The sequence below is a fragment of the Peromyscus eremicus genome, chromosome 5 (genome assembly GCF_949786415.1).
Source record: "Peromyscus eremicus chromosome 5, PerEre_H2_v1, whole genome shotgun sequence".
Lineage (NCBI taxonomy): Eukaryota > Metazoa > Chordata > Mammalia > Rodentia > Cricetidae > Peromyscus > Peromyscus eremicus.
In genome coordinates, this window is record NC_081420.1 from 101,030,445 (window position 1) to 101,053,545 (window position 23,101).

Here is a 23,101-nt window from a genome sequence, read left to right on the forward strand (position 1 = left end):
GGAGGAGGAGGAGGAGGAGGAGGAGGAGGAAGAGGAAGAGGAAGAAGAAGAGGAGGAGAAAAAAATAAAACAAGCCAAGCCCAGCATAATGGGTACATGCCTATAAATCTCAGGACTCAAGAGATAGAAACAGGAGGGTCAGGAGTTTAACCCTATATAGCAAGATCCTATCTCACAAAACACCCTACAAACGTAAAGAGTAAGATGGTAGATTTTATGCTACATGTTTTCATCATAATATAATTTTAGGTAAAAAAAAAAAACAACTAAAAATAGAAATGTGTATGCTTATATATATAATATATATTATATATATATAATACATACAGATGCCATAAAACTTGAAAACAAAGAGGAAATTATGAAAATAGAATTAGGAGTGATAGTTATATTGAGTTGGGGCAAGAGATAAGAGAAAAAAATGGGTAGGAGCTTATTTGATTTTTGTTACATTTTGAAACGGGGGTCTCCCTACAGAGCCCTGGCTGTCCTGGAATTTACTATGTAGACCATGCTGGCCTCAAACTCAGAGATCCACCTGCTTCTGCCTCCCCAGAGCATGGGAAACCATGCCTCACATGTAAAAGCTTATTTTCTAACCGGGCCCCAGACCTTAGTAGGCCCTCAGACCTTAGCACAACTGACTCCATGCAGGAAGTACCACTCAGGCTGTAAAACTCTGCACGTAGACAGTGCCACCTGCCAAATTTGAAAACAAAGACCTAATCCATCAAAGTCCATAGTTACGGGAAAGTCTCTAAGTGTACTAACTTGCTTCTTGGATTCTGTAGTTCCTCTTCTGGCCAACTGATCTTGTTAAGTGAAGTATGTCAACCCAGGACAGTTTTTGTGCTTAAAAGCTTGTCCTGAGAGCTGGGATCCCGAACACCTAGAGTAGTTGCAATTCGGCAAATAAAGACTTTCTATTGGACTAAATCCATGTTGCAGCAAATCTTCTCTGGTGAATACCCCACAACAATCTGATTGATTGTTAAGGTTCTAATTTTTGGTTTTGGCAACAATCACCATATTAGCTACTACTGCATCAATGTGACTAAAATATATAACAGAAACAACATTAGGGAGGAGAGACTTCTTGTGGCTGCTTCAGGGGATTTCTAGTCCATCAGAGCAGGGAAGGCACGGCAGCAGAACACATGACGCAGGTTCATACTGTAATGGTCTGTACCACAGAGCAGGGAGTAGGGCAGAACCAGGGGTTGGTATAACTTCAAAAGGCCCACTCCAAGGGACCTATTTTTGTCAGCTTAGGCTCTACCACCTAAAAGATTCACAGCTCCTAAAATAGTGCCACCAGTTGGCAGAAAAGTGTTCATAAGCCTGTAGGGGGCATTTCTAAGTCAATCCATAATAACTAAGATAAGTGAGCAAAAGGATGCTTTATAACACAATACATGATGCAAAAAGCTAGAAGTCACCACAGTGGTCACTTTGGGGAAGAGAAGAGGTACTGATTAAGAAAAAAACACACCTAGAGGGCTATCAGAACTTGGAAGGCAATTTCATGGATGTATGAACTTAAGAAAAACTCATTGAGCAGTGGGGCAGCGTTGGCACACACCTTTAATCCCAGCACTCGGGAGGCATAGCCAGGCAGATCTCTGTGAGTTCGAGGCCAGACTGGTCTACAAGGCAAGTTCCAGGACAGGCTCCAAAGCTACACAGAGAAACCTTGTCTCAAAAAAAAAAAAAAAAAAAAAAAAAAAAAAAAAAAAAAACCAACTCATCGAGCATGCTTTCAGGCTTTGTGCATTTTGTGTTACAGATTTTTTAAAATGTCTTCAGAACTATGCAAAAAAGGGGAAACACCTGGATATATTTACTGACTGGGCACAAGGTAGAGTTTTTCGAATGTGTTTCACTGCATAGCACTTTCTCCAAGCATTATTTTAGATGGAAGCCCAATATGTACAAATAAGTACAAGTGATTAAAGTGTTTAACAATCTTCAAGAATCAATCTAAAAACCATCCACACATACAAATGGACAAGTAAAACTAAGTGACGAATTGGAAATACCAGTAGCAGACACAAGGCAGTCTTAAATACTATTAAGAGCTCCAAGTCCCTAACTTCAGTGCCACAGGTCCTAGAGAGCATACTTGTAGACTGCCAATACATAAAATACATATGCTGCTGTTGTTAATCCTGAAATTCACCAGAAAAAATAAACACAAAAACAAAAAACCGTTCCACAATTTTGGCTGAATTTAAGCAAGCTTTTATTTAAAATGATAAATACTGACCAAGATGGAAACTTTGCAGCTGTGTGGCCTCGAGACACATGTTGGCAGGGCTTATACAGACAGAACCTATAGGCCACCATACTTTACCATGAGGCTCTGTTGTTATTCTCCAAGAACTACAACTCCCAGAACCTCAGGAAGTCACCTGGTCCTTGGGCAGGTGGGGCTTACAGGTTAACTTTGGGTCTAACTCTGTAAGTTTGCTATGGCTATTTTAAGAAGGTCAGACAAGGAAAAAAGAACCGAGAATAGCGCACAAGGCACTCCACCCAACCTGACTCAAAGGCTGAACGTCCTACGGCAGGTGAGAGCACATTCTAAACACAGCCCAAACTTTCCAAGAGATGAGACAAAGTTCAATTTTAGCCCAACCAGTTCTTGTCTACCAGGCTTTTTGTTGGCTAATCTTCACTGTCAGTTTAACAGGATTTAGAATCAATGGAAAAAACACTTGTGAGGACGGTTTCTAGAACTTACCTAAGACCCACCCTGAATGTGGGTGACATGCTTTGTGCTGTGGTCCCAAAATGAATAAAAATGGCAAAATGAGAAGGTCAGATGAGATCAGCATTCACCTCTCTCTTCCTGACTGCAAACATGATATGACCAGTCACCTCTCACTTCAGTCATCATGCTTTCCCTGCCCCGGTGGGCCATATCCCCCAAACTGTGAGTCAAAAGAAATCCTTTCTAATGTCAGCTATTCTGTTACAGCAAGAAGAAAAGTAACTAATAAAGTAGTGCTAAGTATTGCCCTGGCTAGAATAATAAGAAATAAGAAGCCAGGCATATTGGCACATGACTGCAAACCCAGCACTCAGGAGGCAGAGATAAAGTTATCAGGAATAAGACCAGCCTCACTGGGCAGTGGTGATTCATGTCTTTGATCCCAGAACTTAGAAGGCAGAGGCAGGCAGATCTCTGAGTTCGAGGCCAATCTGATCTACAGAGCGAGTTCCAGAGACAGCCAGGGCTACACAGGGAAACTCTGTCTCAAACAAACAAACAAACAAACAACAAAAGACCAGCCTCAGGGGGCCGGAGAGATGGCTCAGCAATTAAGATGTAACTGCTCTTGAAAAGGACCAGAGTTCAGTTCCCAGTGGCCATATTACATGGCTCACAACCTCCTGCAACTCCATCTCCAGGGACGTGGCCTCTCTTCTGGATTCTTCAGACACCTGTACTCACACATGTGCGCGCACACACACACACATAAATAAAAAATAAGTATTTTTTTTAAGCTACTGAAAGACGAGTTCAGATGAGGCAACTTATATAAAGTACCTCTGTTCGACTTCCCATTCTCCCCAATCAAGCACAGAAAGGATATAAATCTGAAATACTGCCATAAAAAAGGGAGGAAGTCCATGAGATGAGATTGAAGGAGGTGCCTCTCACGTGGCAGGACATTTGCACTGTGGTGGATCTTGGTTTCCATAGCTTCTTCTAGTACTTTCTTTTCACTGCCAGAGAGGCAGAAATCAGAGAGGAACCAAAGAAGTGGATGACTCAAGGCTGCACAACAGCAAAAAGAACATCTATGCAGCACCCTGCCTCCTGTACTTTCTTTTTTTTTTTTAAAGTATATGAGCATTGTGCCTGCATTTATGTCTTGGTATCACACACGTGCCTTGTGCCTGCAGAGACTAGAGGAAGGTATCAGATTCTCTGGAAGAGAGTTACAGATGGTTGTAAGCCACCATCTGGGAATCGAACTTGGGGTCTCTGGAGGGACAGCAAGTGCTCTTAATTGATGCTGGGCTACCTCTCCAGCTATATTTCTTTTCTGACATAAACTTTCGTTTTTCTTCATAAAAAAAGTATTACATTTTTTAGTGTGTGTGTGTGTGTGTGTGTGTGTGTGTGTGTGTCTGTCTGTCTGTCTGTCTGTCTGCCTGTGTGTACACCTCAAGTCACTTGTATGGAAGTCAACGACAACTTGCAGAAGTCAGTTCCCTCCTACCACGTGGACTCCAGGATTTGAACCCAAGCTTTGCAGTAAGCACCCTTACCCATCGAACCATCTTGCTAGTCCACCTTTCACTTTTCTTCTTACTTCTTCAGAAGAAAAATGCCATAGCGATATATAATACCTTATATGCTAATTTAAAATGGTTTTAAATTATTAAAGAAAACTTTCTAAATGAGATTTTAACTTCTTCATTGGCTGTCCAATTATTCAAGAACCTCAACTACTAGGGGTGGAAAGATGACTCAGCAGTTAAGAGCACTGACTCCTCTTCCAGAGGATCTAGGTTCAATTCCCAGCGCCCATATGGCAGCCTACAGCTGTCTGTAACTCCAGTTCCAGGAGCTCTGACACCCTCTTCTGGCCTATACTGACAAAGGCGTGTGTGTGTGTGTGTGTGTGTGTGTGTGTGTGTGTGTGTGTGTGTAAACAGATATACATGCAGGTAAAACATCTATTCACATAAATTCAAAAGCAACTCAACTACCTCAAAAACTTCAACATTAAGGTTTGGTAATAACATTGGATTCTTTTCAGTAGGACAACACTGCATGTATTCACCACACTTCAATGTTGGGACTGTGAGGAAATGCTGATACCCTCCCCTAGTCTGACAGTTCTAGTCAACTATAGGTTCTGACAGTCCAAAGCATGTAACGAAAAGGACACTGGAACTGTGCTATATTTATGCCTCATTATTCAAACTAATTAAAAGCTATTTAATATGCAAAACCACATTAGTTGAAGGATACAGATATGCTACTATACTAGTGACAATCCAGATACAACTGACAGTCACCTCATTCACTGAAAAGATGATCGAGGCAGCAAAGGAATGGGACAGAGTGGAATAAGCAGAAACCCTGGAGGCCAGAAATAGTTGTGACAATTTCGGTCACGTAGACTTGACTTGTTTTTTGGTTTTTTTATTTATTTTATTTTTTTATTTGTTTGTTTGTTTTTTGGTTTTTCAAGACAGGGTTTCTCCGTGTAGTTTTGGTGCCTGTCCTGGATCTCGCTCTGTAGACCAGGCTGGCCTCGAACTCAGAGATCCGCCTGGCTCTGCCTCCCAAGTGCTGGGATTAAAGGCATGCGCAGCCACCACCTGGTGATTTGTTTTTTATATACAACTAGTAGTTACTAAAGCCATGTAAATTAAACTATCAAAACCAAAAGCCTTCAAGAAAAAAAAAAAGTCAGCAAAGCATGAGACTGTTTACAAAATATTTTAGCTAATAAATACAGAATAATCAGTATTTTTGTGATCCCCAATCAGGAAGAGATTTTTTTGTTTGTTTGTTGTTTTGAGATAGAGTCTATTTTGTAGCTCTGGCTGTTCTGAAACTCACTATGTAGACCCTCGAACTCACAGAGATCCACCTGCCTGTGCCTCCTGAGTGCTGGGATTAAAGGCATGCACCATTATGTCCTGCTTAGGAAGAGATTTATTTATAGTACCTTTACTCATTCAGCCATCTTGCCAGCCCAAGTGATTTGAGTAGTGAAGTATTTTAATTCCCATCTCTTTGTGTAGAGAGTGACTGTGACTCAGGGTTTGCCTTATATTTTGGTCTTTACAGTATTGAAAAATTGATATGCACTCAGTAAAAAATATACACCAAATTTTTAGCTTTTTGGGACTAGTGATAAACAGTATGATACTCTCTCACAGACACTGACAGGAAACCACTTTCCAGTTGGCCATCCAATCACGAGGGCAAACAGCTGTAACTCAATAATATACTACATAGTATTCAACAATTATATAGGAGACATTCAGTGTTTATTTAAAAAAAAAAAAAGGCTTTGGTAACTGAACACAGTGGTACAAACATGCAATACTGATACTTGTGATGTGAAAGCAGGGCCTGGAGTTCAAAGTCATCCTCACAGCAAGTCTGAGATCAGCTAGGGTTACATACAATACATTGTAGTCTGGGCTTTCTCATGAGACTGAGGCAGGAAGATTATTGCTTGAGCTTAGCCTTTCAAGACCAGCTGGGGTATTAGGTAACATTGAGACTTGAGACTGTCTCTGTATAAAACAAACATCCCAGTACTAGGGAGGCGAGGCAGGTGGATCTCTGTGAACTCAAGGCCAGCCTGGTCTACACCGTGAATTTCAGGACAGCCAGGACTATAATGATTCCCTGTCCCAAAAACCAAATGCTCTTCTTTACAGCTCCACCCTCACTCCTTTATTTGTTGAGTCAAGAAAGAAAACCAGGTTTCAACTTAAAGAGAGCAGGATAAATTATTCTCAGCCTTTCTGAGTAAAAATGATGATCTTCTGTGGGGAGCCACAAATTGCGTAATAACCTATTCAGCTCAAGAGCAAACCAAAGCAAGGCTTAAGACAGATACAGGATTTTTTATTACTCAATATTTGCCCCATACGTGACCTGTGGCATTTAAAGCTCTTAACACTTTCAAGCTTGCCATGGGATACCCAAAACAAAAGTTTTATTCACCCTGTTCCCAGGAAAGCCAATGAAGGCAATTCAATATCAAAAGCTCAACATTTTTTTGTTTTTCTTAGGGGGGCGGAGGTGGGTTTTTTTGTTTGTTTGTTTGTTTTTCAAGACAAGGTTTCTCTGTATGAAAGCTCTGGATGTCCTGGAATTCTCTTTGTAGACCAGGTTGGCCTCAAACTTACAGAGATCTGCCTGCCTCTGAGTGCTGGGATTAAAGGTGTGCACCACCACCACCCAGCCAAAAGCTCAACTTTCAATCCTTGCATGTGACTATAGGCAAATAATGCTAATGCTAATAGGTTAGAAATACCTGGATTGAACAACCCTTCACCTAAGGAACACCCTAGAAGCGAGACAGAAAGAGTGTAAGAGCCAGAGGACCAGGATACCTGCTGCTAGACAGGGACTCTGCACACATGAAATCTGAACAACATGGTTGCCTAAGCTAAATCCTATGATGACCACACCAGTTGGCATGGCAACATAAATAGAGGAAACTTCACAAGCCCTCACTCCTACATGAAGAGCTACTGATTGGCTGCTGAGAAAAGAATCCGTTTTTCTCCAGGGAGGAGCCTCCTGAGAGACTATCCAATCCCAAGCATCAGTCCTAAACACATGTACACGTGAGCAACACTAAAGGAGGGCATGGGAGGAGTTAGAGGGGAGAGATTAAGGGATAGAAATGATACAGTATACTCATGTATGAAATTACAAAAAAAACTTGAAAAGAAATAAATATAAATGGCAACAAAAGAATTCTTTAAAAAAAAGTAAATTTCTTTTGTTTGTTTTGTTTTTTGAGGCAGAGTCTCTCTACATAGCTTTGGCTGTTGTGAACTCTGTAGACCAGGCTGGCCTAGAACTCACAGAGACCTGCCTGCCTCTGCCTGCCTCTGCCCCACCACAGTGCTGGGTTAACAGATGTTCATCACCACACCCAACTTTCTGGGTTGATTTTTTTTTTTTTTTTTTTTTTTTTTGGTTTTTCGAGACAGGGTTTCTCTGTGTAGCTTTGCGCCTTTCCTGGAACTCACTTGGTAGCCCAGGCCGGCCTCGAACTCACAGAGATCCGCCTGGCTCTGCCTCCCGAGTGCTGGGATTAAAGGCGTGCGCCACCACCGCCCAGCTCTGGGTTGATTTTTTTACGATCAGCATGGGCTGGATAGATTGCTCAGTCAGTAAAGTGCTTTCCACACAAGCATAAGGACTCACCCATGTGCAAAGCTTAGCACAGTGGCGTGTGCTTATAATCCAGGAGTAGGGGAAGCAGACATGAGGACTCAGTTCGGTGACAGTCTCAACACAAGACAGAGGACCCTCAAGATGGCTCAGATGGCTCATGAGGTAAAAGGACTTGTTACCAACCCTAATGACCTGAGTTCATTCCCCGTGACCCACATGGTAGAAGAGAACAGATTCCTCAAAGTCGTCTGCTGATTTCTACATGTGTGTTACGGCATGTACATGTGCACAAATACATTTTAAATAAATAAAATGTTTAATCATAATAAAATTTTTAAAGAAAAATAAAATGTATCAATGTACCACATCACGTTAATTGAAAGGGGAAAACAACCCAGTCATCTAGAGACAGAGAAAGCATTTGACAAAGTTCAATACCCTGAGAAAAATCTTAGAAAACTAGAAAGAAGGAAATTTCAACAATATAATATAAAGCACTTATGAAACACACAAAAGAATACTCAAAAGTGAAAGACTGTTTCTTAATCAGTAACAAGATCAGATGCCAGTTCTCGGGACTGCTGTTCAGTACTGTACTTAAGGTTCTAGCCAAGACACTTAGACAAATAAATAGAAATCCAAATAAGAAGAACAAAAGGAAGAAAAAAATAAGAAAGAGAAAGAGAGAAACAGAAGAGCTCAAAGAATCTACAACAAAAGTATTAACAGCTCACAAACTAAGTCAGCAAGGTTTGGGGGAACAAGCTGGGGGGGGATGTTTCCATGAACCAGCAATGAATAATCCCCCCCACACCCCCCCCCCCCCCCGTCCAAAAAAAAAAAAATGAAACAAAGGAAGAAAGAAAGAAAGGAAAGAAGGAAGGAAGGAATTCTACTTAACAGCATCTAGAAGAATTACTACCTAAGTTCAACTAAAACCAAAGAACTCCAAGCTGGCCTTGAACTTACAGTAATCCTCCTGCCTCAGCCTCCCGAATACTGGGATCATAGGCATGAACCACCACAGCTGACTTCTATGATCTCATTTCTATGGATAAAATTCATAGAAACAGAAATCAGAACAGTGAACTGCTAAGGCTGGGTGCATCAGGGAATTGGGATTTGTTGTTTAATGGGTACAGTTTGAATTTGGAATGAGAAAGCTCTGAAGATGGATGGTGGTGACAGCTGCAAAAAAATATGTGAGTGTACTTAATGCCAAACTATATACTTAAAATGGTTAAAAAATTTGTAATAAGAATGTTTTTCATTCAAAGAGTAAAGGATTGATGAGATGGCTCATGAATGTTGAGTAGGTGATGGTCCTTGCTGCCAAACTTAGCGACATGAGTCTGATCACTAGAAAGGAAAAGACTCCAGAAAGTTCTCCTCTGACCTTCACATATACACTGTAGTATGGCTCACCCACCCTCCACCCACACACAAGTAAATATATAAATTAAAAAGCATATAGTAAGTTAAGAAAGATAAGCACAAAAGGCATTATATGATTCAACTTATATAAAACAGAATGATTCATAAACAATTGGAAATTACCATGAATTTGGGGAGTAGAATGGAGAGTTGTTGCTTAATGCTTATAGAGTTTCTGTTCAAAGTGATAAAAAGCTTTGGAAATAGATTGTGGTGACAGCTACACAATACTGTAAATGAAATGAGTGCCGTTGAATTGTACAGGTAAAAATGGTTAAAATGGAGAGCTAAAGCCAGGGTGGGGGTGGCACTCAACTCCTAGCACTCAGGAAGCAGAGGCAGGCAGATCCCTGAGTTTGAGGCCAACCTGGTCTACAAAGTAAGTTCCAGGCCGGGCGGTGGTGGCTCACGCCTTTAATCCCAGCACTCGGGAGGCAGAGCCAGGCGGATCTCTGTGAGTTCGAGGCCAGCCTGGGCTACCAAGTGAATTCCAGGAAAGGCGCAAAGCTACACAGAGAAACCCTGTCTCAAAAAACAAAAAAAAAAACAAAACAAAAAAAAAAAACAAAAAAAAAAAAAGTAAGTTCCAGGACAGCCAGGGCTACACAGAGAAACCCTGTCTAAGCCTGGCAGCGATGGTGCACACCTTTAATCCCAGCACTCAGGAGGTGGAGGCAGGTAGATCTCTGTGAGTTCAAGGCCAACCTAGTCTATAAAGTGAGTTCCAGGACAGCCAGAGCTGTTACACAGAGAAACTCTGTCTCAGAAAATGAATGAATGAATGAATAAAACAAAAACCCTGTCTCAAAAAACCAACCAACAAACAAACGAAAACAAAAAAGAAAAAAGAGGAGAGCTAAGTGTATAGATGGGACAATCCTCAACACAACAAAAGTAAAAAGGGTAAAGATAGTTTGAGATATATACATATATGCATGTATAAATATACATATACACCACTTACTGTTATAAAACAGAAGTTTAATTTACATACCAACAGTTAACACAAGCCCAAAATTTGCTTTTGTCTAAACCACAGTCAAACAAGACAAGAGTGCAGGGTTATCCTCAATAATCTAGACTGGGTGTCTACACTAATTAAGTCTACTGGACAATAAAAAATTTCTTCCTCAGCCAGGCGGTGGTAGCACATGCCTTTAATCCCAGCACTGGGGAGGCAGAAGCAGGCTGATCTCTGTGAGTTCGAGGCCAGCCTGGTCTACAGAGCCAATTCCAGGACAGGCACCAAAACTACACAGAGACACCCTGTCTCAGGGGTTGGGGGGTGGGGTGGGGTGGGATTCTTCCTTGGCCTGGGAAGTGGCAACACGCTTATCAAACATGCAGAAGATTGATTCTTAGCATAGCAAAAACACAACAAAACATATCAATAACAGCAAAAGTCACAAGGAGCTGGAGAGATGTCTCCACAGTTAAGAGCACTTACCGCTCTTAAGGAGGACAATGGGCACTTATGACTACAGTTCCAAGAGACCCAACACCCTACTCTAGCCTCTACAGGCTTCTGCACTCAAGTGCACAGATACACATACACACAAAAAATTAAAAATAAATCTGAACAAATCACATACACAGGAGCTAGAGATAGAGTTCAATCACAGAGTATTTGCCTAGTAAGCCCAAGGTCCTCAGTTCAAACTCTACACCAAAACAAGTAAGATTCCCACCTACTTTGGTTAAGTAAAACCTAGTATTATACAATACACAATGCCCACTTTCTTTAGCACCTACTTTACATACAAATCTCTTGTGTATTTAGTTTTGAAGTTTTGTTGTAGCTCAGACAGTTCTCAAACTCAAGATTTTCCCAATTCAACTTAATAGGTACAGGGATTTCAGATAAGTGATACCACAGATGGCTTGCATTTAAAGCACATGTAAGTTACCATATAAACTAACAAAAGAGAAGAAACAATTGACTATATGGCCTATATATTTTTAACTCACTCAAGCAAAAATAACCAAATAAAACACTGTACAGCTATGAGGAAACTTGTACTATCCTCTTGTGACGGATCTTAGTCAATTCAACCATCCAAAGACTATGTGGTAGGGAGCAATAGTCTTAAATTCAATTAGTTTACTACATACTACTGACAGAGGACAGAAAAAACCTATGCTTGAGAAAGAAAAGAACGAACAGATTACTAATGGAAATGTATTCCAGATTATTAAGTCCATGGAAAGAATAGGACTGACGGGCTGACAAGAGAGCGTAAGGAATGACAATTACAGTATAAAATTCTAGCTGGAAAAAAACGACTCATGTGTATGGATGGAAATTCCATACTGATGCAGTGAAAATGTAACAACGGAACTCTACTAGACACCACCTGACTTGGAAAATGGAACTGAGAAAGATCAGCTTGAGGAAGCTGCAAAAATTAGGCTGGGTGATAAAACGCAATCTCTAGCCAAATACATTATATCACCAAAGCCAAACACAAAGATTAAAGTGTGGCAGGGAAAAGAAAGATAACAGAGCTAGGGAGTGACAGGAGGAAATGATGGCATTTGCTTGGGATGAGAATGAGCCTGGGAAGAGGGGCGTTGCCTAGGAAACAAACCTGATGCCAAAGGGTGTAACCTGACAAGGACACCAAACTACCCCAGTCTCAAATTCAGGTTTAGCAATTCTCATGAGTGTTTAGAGATTATACCAAATAGAGACTGTATTCTCTGCCTTCCTTCAGGCAAAGCCACTGTCTCCCACATATGACAGTAACTACTGCCAGCTCCTTCCTGCTACTCCTAGGCATCTAAGTCACCTTTAACTATTTCAAAGCATCTGTCATGTAGCACTGCAAAGTGTGGCTGGAATATGGGAAGTCCCAGGTTTGATCTTCCCAGCAATAAATAAATAAATGTTGCTGGGAACAACACAGTTCTACATTATTTGCAAAAATCCATAAGTTACTAAGCTCTGTGCTGGACACTAAGTCTTTATGTGCCCCATTTAAATTACTAGTCAAAACCACCCTACGAAGAAGGTACTACTAGCTCCATTTTACAGACAAGGAAGGGTCTTTATAGTGCTACTTATTAAACAAAACAAAACAAAAGTGAAAAAAAAGTATGTAAGACTGAAAAGATATCTTACAAAAAGATGGTCATAAAGCCCATAAAACAATACCAAAGGTCATGAGTCACTGCTTACCCACCAGAATAGCTGAAAGTAAAATGACTAACAAACACAATGCGTCAGGAAGACAAGCAGACTTTAAAGAACTCATATGCTGGTGTAAGTACAAAACGATGTGAACTCTGAGAGAAGCACTGACCACTGCCTAAAAATTTACAGATCGTTTCACTCTTACCAATTTTACTACTAGGTTATTATAAAAATGGAAGTTTATGTCTACAAAGAGATTTGTACATGAAAGTTCATAGCAGCTTTAGTCATAACAGTCAAAAACTAGAACTACTCAAAAGTTAACCAACAGGTGAATAAATAGTATATCCATACAAAGAAAAAAAAAACAGAAAAGGAACAGATAAAAGAAGTGAGAGACATATACACTATTCTATGTTAGAAATCAGATCAATGGCAACACTAGAAGTGGTAGAAATATTCTTTTTGATTTTAATGGTGGTCACAAATGTAACATTTGCCCAAGCTTAAATATTTAACTCTATGTCCAATATCTGTACACTTCATTGCCTATATATAAGATGTCAATAAAAGTGACTTGGGGTTAGAGGGAAACTAGATACTGATACACCCCAAATGTTTATCAATAGGAAATTGCCTAAATTAATCAGGTTATCTACAAGTCCTATCCAACTATAATGAAGAATATTTCAAGTACTGACATGGAAAAGTCCTTGAGAGTCTGTGGGATTCCAATGAGAATGCCCCCTGACTCATATATTTGAACTCATGCTTGGTTGCCAGTTAGTGGAACTGTTTGGGAAGTATTAGGAGGTATAGCCTTGTTGGAGCAGATGTGTCCTTGTGTAGGAGGTGTGTGACTGGGAGTGGGCTTTGAGGTTTCAAAGCCCACACTAGGCCCAGGCTCGCTCGCGCTCTCTCTCTCTCTCTCTCTCTCTCTCTCTCTCTCTCTCTCTCTCTCTCTCTCTCTCGTGCTCGCGCTCTCTCTCTCTCTCTCTCTCTCTCTCTCCGTGCTCTCTCTCTCTCTCTGTCTCTCTCTGTCTCTCGCTGTCTCTCTCTCTCTCTCTCTCTCTCTCTCTCCCTCTCCCTGCAGTTTGTGGATCAGTTACTATTCCTACATCATTCCTCCTTTTCATGATGTTCATGGACTAACCCTCTGAAACTGTAAGCAAACCTCCAATTAAAGACTTTCTTTTATAAATACCCTTAGTCATGGTGTCTCTTCACAGAAACAGAACAGTAACTAAAACAGACACACAGGTTTAAAAAAAAAAATGCAGGGGCCAGGCTGGTGGTGCATACCTTTAATCCTAGCATTGAGGGGGGCAGAGAAAGGAGGATTTCTGTGAGTTCAAGGCCAGCCTGATCTACACAGTGAGTTTCAGATCAGCCAAGGTTTCATAGTGAGAACCTGTCTAAAAAAAAAAACAAGCAATGCAGGGACTGAAGAGATGGCTCAGAGATTAACTGTAAGTGCTTACAGAGGATTCAAGTTTGGTTCCCAGCACCCACACCAGGTGGCTCTTAACTGCTGTAACTCTAGTTCAAGGGGATCCAACATCTAGTCTCCACAGGCACCTAGTGTGAGTTACCTACCAAGCCAGATTTCCTGGCTTCTGCATAGTTCTCTGGCTATACTATCCTTCTTTTTCTTTTCTTTTTTTCTTTTTTTCTTTTTTTTCTGGTTTTTTGAGACAGAGTTTCTCTGTGTGGCTTTGGAGTCTTTCCTGGAACTCACTTTGTAGACCAGGCTGGCCTCGAACTTATAGAGATCCGCCCGCCTCTGCCTTCCGAGTGCTGGGATCAAAGGTCTGCGCCACCACCGCCCGGCCAGCATGTACTTCTTATTACCCCTGTCACCACTATTCTGGTCCGAGCCACTATTCCTCGCTTTAATTACAGCATCTTCCTTAACTATGCTCCTCTATTCTACCGTTGTCCTCCATCATTGCTTTCTCAAAAGAGCTATCAGAATGACCCAATTAAACATTAAATTGCATTAGATCATGCTTCTTCTTCAATGATTTCCCATCTCAGAACAAGAATCAAACTCCATCCTAAGACCAACAAAGCTGGAACATGATCGGCCCTTTAACCATTCTGATCTCCTGGGCTACTATCCAACCACTGTAGCCTCACTGACTGTCCCCAAACACACCAGACATATTCCTACCTCACGGGCTCTTGTGCCCTCCCCCAGGAATGCTCTCCCTGTGGACCTTCTCCTGACTAGCTCTCTCACTCTACTCCTGGCCTTCATGTGTCACCTTCATGACACTCTCTCTGGCCTCTGTGCCGAAACTGTCAGCCCCTCATCTTTACTCTCTCACCACATACACGCAGACCACAGCATCCTCTTTCATCTCAGCACCTATCTACATCTAACCCTGGAATACAATTCACTCATTTACTCTGTTTACTGTCTGCTTCCTAGGCACTGTAGACTCTGGATGGCACAGATGTTTATTCACTCCTGTATCCTTAGTACCTAAAACAGTATCTGACACCGAGTAAAGGTTTATTATTTGCCTAAGTAGTTGAATGAATAAGCTTAGAATGAACAAAACAGGGGTAGAGGTAATGGAACAGGTTAACCAGGAACAGCTAACTGCAACATAAGCATGGTAGTTCAAGCGTGTCATCTCAGCACTCAGGAAGCTGACACAGGAGGATTGCCACAAACTCAAGGCCAGTCTGGGTACCATAAAGCCACCCTGGAATACAGGTAAGACCCTGTCTTAAAAAAAAAAAAAAAAAAAGACAAAGAAACAGCTAACTGCAGAAAAGGATTCATATCTCAAGCTTCAAGGGAAGCCTTGCTACCAGATGCCGTCTCTGGCTCCATCAGTGCATGGTGAAATCGGCTGCTAACCTTTCCTTATCTGGGTCCTTCCAAATTCACTGTCTACGCTCAATCAATAAATTTTGGGAAAATTAAAACCACAAAACTTGAAGTAAAAAGTGGACTGCCTCCATATAATGGACTATACTTTAACAGAAAATGTATTAGAAGGCAAATACCAGAAGACATCGTTAAGACTAGGATTTTGAAGTAATACTGTGTGGACAAAAGAAATCAAGGGATCTTCTAAGCCCGACTCTGTCACTCATCAGATAATTATATGATCATAATCTCACAGAAACTGTTTCTAGTATCCCTATCATGTCACTCTCAACTAGTTGTTTTTTAAAAAATTAAGCTGGGGCACCTTTCATCCCAGCACTTAGGAGGCAGAGGCAGGCAAATGTCTGTGAGTTTGAGGCCAGCCTGGTCTACAGAGTGAGTTCCAGGATTGCCAGGGCTACACAGAGAGATGCCATGTCAAAAAAAAAGAAAAGGAAAGGAAAAAAGAATAGAGGCCTGGTCAGGAGTGGTGTTACACGGCCATCATTAATTCTAGAACTGGGGAGGTAGAGGCAGGAGAATGAGGAGTTCAAGGTTACATAAGATCCAATCTCAAAATAACAAGCAAAGCAAACAACTGGGCTGGGTATGGGGGTATGGTTCAGGGGTACAGCGCTTGCCCTGCACTCAGCTAAGGCCCTGGGTTCACTCTGAAGAACCATTTTAAAAGGTTTAAAAAGGAAGAAGAAACCGGAGAGTCAGATGTGGTGGCAGACTTGCCATCCCAGCTCTCAGGAGACTGAGGCAGAAGGACTCCAAAGAGTTTAGTGCCTCGCCTGGGCTGCAGAGAAAACTCTTGTCTCAAACACACAATGACATTCAGGGGTAGAATACTTCACTTGCCTAGCATGTGTGAGGGTCCTGAGTTCCTTTCCCAGCCTTGGGGGTGGGGGTGGTAATCGTCTCCTATACAAATGTAAGAACTTACCAAATTCTTGAATTTTGTTCATTGTCTACTAGAAAAAAAATCATTAGCATAATGTCCTCTTTGCAAAATTTCATATTGAGACCCTGGAGGGAAGGTGTGGCTCTGGGAAAACCATTCAGAAGTAGAGCTTGCCTGGTATGTGCAAGGCCTTCAGATGCAGTACCACACACACGGAAAGAAATGAACTGTCCTCAGAGCCAAGCTGTATTATCAGATATCAACCCTAAGGGTATCATCCTATAACAAAATAAAAACAATGATCACACAGGTCAAAGCTTCAGACTAATCCTTGGTGACCGCTCATCACCGGCTCCCTGATGTTAAGAGTGACAGCAGAGGAACAAGAAGGTCCACTTCAGAGGACTGAAAGTGCTGCTTCCTCAGGGGTGACTATGGCTGAACAACTCAAACCTAAGGCCAGAGATGTAACTCGGCTGACAGAGTGCCTGACAAGCAGGAAGGACTGCATCCCTAGCATGGCACACACAGGAGGATTCGAAGTTCAAGGTCTACATAGATGACACCGTAGTCGAGACAAAAGCCAGCATGGGACACATCAGGCCCTGTCTCAGGAGAGAAAAAAAAAATTACCTGTTGCACAACGGTCTCAAAGAGATCTTGTGTAATGAGATTTTATCTGAAGAGAGCTAAGAAAAAGGGTTGAGGGGATCAGAGATTTAGCTTAATGGTAGAACACTTGCCTAATATGGCCAAGACCCAGGTTCAATCCCCAATACCTTAAAAAGTTTTAAAAATGAAAAATAGAGTGAGGGACCATATAGTCAATGGCAAAATGGGGAAAATCATGGCTTCCAGGTCAACTCAAAATTGGAAAGGAAGCCTGGCGGTAGTGACACATGCCTTTAATCCCAGCACTCAGGGAGCCAGAGGCAGGCGGATCTCTGGGAGTTCGAGGCCAGCGTGGTCTACAGAGTGAGCTTCAAGACAGCCAGGGCTACACAGAGAAACCCTGTCTCGAACCCCCTCCCCCCCCAAAAAAAAAAATAGGGTAAGAAAAGATTTTAAAAATCAGGCCATCCTTTAACCCCAGCATTCAGGAGTCTGAGGCAGGCAGATCTCCCTGAGCTTGAGGCCAGCCTGGTCTACACAGACTCTCAGGACAGACAAGGATACACAATGAGACCTTGTCTTTAACAACAACAAATGTCAACTGCTTAATCAGTAACAGAGGTGGGAGGAATCTGGGCTCCGCTGGAGAGAGTGCTCATTGGTTAAGAGCACAAACTGCTCTCTCAGAGGATCCAAGTTCAGCACCCAGAGTCCACCTCAGGGGCTCACAACCTCCAGTTACTCCAGCTCCTGGGGTTCTGACCTCTGGCCTCTGCGGGCACCGAAACGCAGATGCACAAGCCCTCGTACAGATACATAACTTAATGTTTTTAACTTAAAAAAAAAAAAAATCTCGAGCCGGGCGGTGGTGGCGCACGCCTTTAATCCCAGCACTCTGGAGGCAGAGCCAGGCGGATCTCTGTGAGTTCGAGGCCAGCCTGGTCTCCAAAGCGAGTTCCAGGAAAGGCGCAAAGCTACACAGAGAAACCCTGTCTCGAAAAACAAAAACAAAACAAAAAAAAAATCTCGGCTTCTCCTCAAGAAAATAAAAGCCCCCCCCCCCCCAAGGGCATGGCTTCCTAAGGCATACTTTCTGCAAAGGAGCAGTTCTGAAACGGGTTCCACTGGACTAGGTCGTTGAGTGTGTGCCCTTGAGAGTTCTCGGCTTCTGCGAGCCTCAGTTTCTCTCTCTGGAAAACGGGGTGATGGTCCGGCATGTGATCTAGCCTACTGCAAGCGCTCCCTGCATCGAGAAGGGCACGCTGTCACCAGAGGCGGAGACTGCGGCCGCGGGAGGGCCCGCCCCGCGCCCCCCAGGAGGTCCCCCGGAGGGTCGCGGTCCCCACGGCTGCGCGTGGCCTCCACCCCTCACCCCAGCAGCAGCAGCAGCAGCAGCAGCAGCAGCAGCAGCAGCAGCAGCAGCAGCAGCAGCAGCACGCGGCGGCCTCCCGCCTCCCAGGCCCGCACCTCGCTGAGGAAGCGGGTGATATCGTAGACTCGCCCGTGGATCACCATCCACGTCTCCTCCGCGGAGTTTCGCTTCGCCACCTCCTCCAGCCGGAAGTAGGTGACGGAGGGGCCGCTGCCCTCGCCGTTCCCGCCGCTGCCGCTGGCCTCTGGGGTCGCCATCGGGTCCGAGTCCCTCGCCACCGCGACCTGGGGTTCTGCCGCTAGCTTCCTTCAGGCCCGGCCCGCGCTCGACCCTCGTCGGCTTCCGTAACCGGGTGAAGCCTGGTCCGACGCCCAGCTAACCAATCAGCGCCGTCCAGCGCCTCCAACCTTGCCAATCAGATACCGAGATTTTTGGACCCGCGCCTAAACGTTGCCGGGTGACAGGTGTCACCTCAGGAGAGGAGTCTCTGGGCCCAAGGGCGTGCTGGAGTCCTAAAAGAAGAGAGCCGGGCCTCCAAAGTCTCTCTTCCCTTCCCTCCACCCTGGGTCCCCCGAGTCACCGGAAACTCTATCTTCGCGACCAGAACTGCAGTCCCGGGGTTACAGCTTTGTGACTCTGGTTCCCCTTAGGCTCCAAATGGCTCTGCGATTAAAAAAAAAAAAATGGGCGTGATGACCTCTCCCTTCCTTGTGGAGACACTTGGCTCACTAAATGGGAAAGGTCTGAGCACATAGCAGTTACACTTCACTGTGTAAAGTGCAGCTGTCGTTGGCCAGCAGGGCCTACGCACAAGGACAGTAGTACTTGGGGGCAAAGGTAGATACCCCAGGTTTCCTCCACCACTGACAAAATGATCTCTAATAGAATTCTTCAGCGATCAGGGCTTGTCGGCACTGTTTTAGTTCCTAAATGACCTAACATGGGACTTAACTTCAGATGACCCCTGCTAGAAGTCTAGGTATTTCAGAATTCCAAGTTAATGTTCAGAGTTGTGAGCCTCTTATCTTTAATTGACATTAAAACTAATAGGCTGATCGTCCTAAAATGTTTTCATCGTGTTACTTCCACAGCCTGCCACTCGGGACTTTCCGTAAGCTACTTGCAATCTCTTTCACCAATATTTTACTTATTTACCCATTCATTTTGAGACATACGTCACTGTGAAAGCCTGGCTGGCCTGGAGCTCACAGAGATCCACAGTGTGCATCCTCATGTGCTATGTCCACATTCCATCTTCCCTAATTACACAAACTATGTGTTGTGGTTTGCCCTGATGGCTGTCATAAAATACTGACCAAAACCAGCCTGGGGAGGAAAGGATTTCCTTGGCTTATAGAGGTTATAAGCCATCATCCAGGGTAGCCAGGCAGGGCAGGAACTCAAGGACGGGACTGAAGCACAGACCACAGAGGACCTGCTGCTTGCTGGCTTGCTTTCAGGCTCGTCTTGTTGGACTACCTTTCCTGTATAGCCCAGGCCCACATGCCTAGAGATGGTGCAGCCCACAGTAGCATGGGTCCTCCTACATCAACTAGCAATTGAGAAAATGCCCTATAGACATGCCCACAGGCCAGCCCAAGGGAGGCATTTCTTCACTTCAGGTTCCCCCTCCTAGAGGGTTTTCCCATGTGTCTCTATGGGAGCAAACCCTGATGATTCTTAGGATCTTCCACAACCACTAAATTCAAACATTTTGATTCATTTCAGGGATTTTTTTTTTCCTGAAAACTTACTACATTACAAGTTTTATAATAGGGTTTGAAGGAGAACTAAGAGGCAAGGTCTTTGTCGCGTTTTAATTTTATTTTTCTTATTTTGTGTGGGTATGTGGTTTCCAAATGTGTGTGTACACACATATGGGCACAAAGAGGCTAGAGGACCTTGTTGGATGTCTTCCTCTACCATTCCCGTACTTACTCCATCGAGAGAAGGTCTCTCACTGAACCTGGAGCCGGCTGTTCTCAGCTCTCCTGGGTGGCCAGCAAGCTCCCAGGATCTGCCTGTCTCTATCAACACCACCCCAGAACTGGAATTACAGGGGCATGGGGGCCTGTCTGGCTTTTAGTGTGGGCGTGGGGACTTGAACTGAGGTCCTCACATTTGCTCAGCAAGAGCTCTTACCCTCTGAGGCCCTGTTGTGTTTTTTTCTTTTCACTTTTAAAAAGTACTTTTACTTACTTATTTGAGGGTGTGTGCCCGTGGAGGTCAGAGGACAACTTGTAGTACTCAGTTCTCTCCTGCCATGCAAGTTCCAAAGATCAAACTCAAATCCTCAAGCTTGATGGTAAGCACTTTTACAAGCTCAGCCATCTGTCTGCAGCTCTCTGGCCCCTATTTTTGGGATTTTGTTTTTTGTTTGTTTTTTGTTTGGGGTTTTTGTTTGGTTGGTTGGTTGGTTTTTGGTTTTTGGTTGGTTGTGGGGTTTTTTTGTTTTTTGTTTTTTTGGGTTTTTTTTTTGGCTCAAGGTCTTATGTAGCCCAGACTGGCCTCAAACTGACCATGTAGCCAAGGGTTGTTAGGGACTATGGGGGTCCAGCCCCTTAATAGTCCCCTCCCAGGGTCCGGGAAGAATCTACAACTAGCTGATAATTAATCTTTGAAGAAAAGAAATGAATCTATGTACACGAAATTCCTCAGTCCATACACTTCATTATTCTGTGCCAGTTCTTTCTCTACAAGCTTATACTCTGCTCTCATTTTTAGCTTCTTTCTTGCCCAATTTCTCTCTACATTTATCTGCTATCCCCTCTAGGTTCTATCTTAATTTCTTCATCTTAGTTCTGCCTCTTCTAGATTCTCATCCATCTAGTTCTTTCCCATATCATCTCCTCTCCCATCTCCTCTCTCATCTTGTCCTTCCTCATCTTGTTCTTCCCCATCTGGCTCTTCCTCATCTTCTATCTCGTTCCTCTAGTACTCTCTTCTAGCCCTTCAGTCTAGTTCTTCCCCATCTCAGTTTGTTCCTCTCAAGTTCTTGCCCATCTAGTTCTTCCATTCTCTTTTCCTCTTCTCCGTCCTCCAGTGCCCTGGAAGTCCCGGTATATATTACTTACAAGCAGTAATCCCTTGGTAGTGCAAAGCCAGGCTTCTAGGGTCAAATGGAGGGGTGATAAGAATCACATAGAGGGGCAATAACCGTTAATTATCATTTGCAACCCCAAAGGGAAGTGGCCAATGGGGAAATGAATTAACTAAAGGCTAAATTTGGGTAATATCTAAGAAGAGGGCTCTTATGTGCTCAACTATTAAACTCTTAAACGTGTTTGGTAGAAAATGTTAAGAATCTGTAAGTTCCTAGGTCAATGGGAGAAAATAAAACTGCCTTGTTTTTTCCTGTGGCTCCTATCTGTTCAAGCTATCTGCCATTTTTTCTGCAGGGTGGGGGAAGGTGTGTTCAGTCGCTAGGCAACCTGAGTACAGCTAGATACCTTTGGTGATAGTTAAAGGGAGATCTGGAACTAGAGGTAAGATTTGGGAAAGGAGGAAGTTAAGCTTAATTGGCACATCCGCCAGACCTTCTCAAACAGGTAATCTGGAAGCTTAATTCTGTTCTTAGAGAGTACAGAGGTATCTCTGATAAGGTACTTTCCTCCTCTGGGGATGGACCTGGCCGGATGCTGCCAATGGCGATAATTACAGGGAGGCTTGAACTGCCATCCTGGCTGTGCATAGCTGTCAGCACACAAGGTTATCTAAATATTCCTTTAGTAGAGGGGAAGTGGTGCCCAATAAATGATGGAAAAGCTACAATAGCACACAAGAAACTCATAGCAGGAAACGGCTGATAATCAAAAGCCAAATATCACCAAGGCTCCTTGAGCCTCAGCTTGACCTCTGGAAGGCCCTTGGCTTCTTCCAGGTATTAGCTGTGTCATAATCAGCTGAAATCCTACTTTGTATATTTTTGTGCCTTGCAGCAAAGGTTGACCCTAATTCCTAATCTACCTACCTCCATTTCCCAAATACTAGGATTAAATGTGTGTGTCACCACTTCCAACAAGAAAGGAACTCTGGCAGCTGAGGATGTAAAAATAAGAGGCTTGATTAGCATGCCTGAGGCCCTGGGTTCAATTTCCAGCTCTGAACAAACGAAAAAAATTCAAAGAAACTGTTATTTGTTTGTCGACATTATTTACCGACCGGGCTCCAGAAAACAAGAGGTACAACGGAGCCCACTATAAGAGTTTTTATCAGGGAAAAGAAAGAGTGGAGGTGGGTCGGCCTACCGAAAAGAAAGGTGCGAGGTGGGGGTGGGGGGTGGGGGTACATGCTCCCCTGGAGAGCAGGGAGCAGGTAGAGCCTGCTTTTATAGGTCACCTTGCATGTGCGTCTACGGGCTTATGTAGTAGCTACGTGATCACTCTGCGTGCAGATTATGTGACAACACTGCACACGGACTATGTAGGACGTAAGGCCCTGGAGTGACTAGCTAGGAATAATAACATTCTATATATATATGGGTTAGGGGTGGTGGGTGAATGGGAATGGTGGTGCCGTGTCTCTTGGAACTGCTTCCAGCTGACTTGGTGGGTGTCAGTTAATTTTTTGGGGGGTGAGGGGACGGGCTTTTCTTGAGGTAGCTGATGGTCTTCGCTGTTGTTTTGAGCCCTGTGGAGTCGTCCATTGCTGCTTGGATCTGACAGCTTGGACCAAACAAGCTGAAGTGGATCGGACCTGTCCGGGTGGGTCCAAGCCAACTCCCTCCTGAGTATATTTGATGGTCCTTGTGCTTCCCACGCTATGGCTGTTGGTGGTCCTGTAACAGTTAGCTGAGTAGTTAATTAGAAATTTAAATATGTTATTAGAGACACAGAGGGAAACTGATGAAGCAGAATGTGGAT

At 43.4% G+C, this 23,101-nt stretch overlaps 1 protein-coding gene across 1 annotated transcript in view; it reads right to left on the reverse strand.

Moving 5' to 3' along the window:
• The window catches only part of LOC131911743 (cytochrome b5 type B), a 43,383-nt gene extending 24,806 nt beyond the window's left edge, over nt 1-18,577 (reverse strand). The window contains exon 1 of the mRNA XM_059264050.1: nt 18,335-18,577. Coding sequence (XP_059120033.1) covers nt 18,335-18,496 — 162 coding nt within the window. The 5' untranslated portion in view covers nt 18,497-18,577. The remainder of the gene's footprint in view (nt 1-18,334) is intronic.
• Between the last annotated feature and the right edge of the window lie 4,524 nt (nt 18,578-23,101).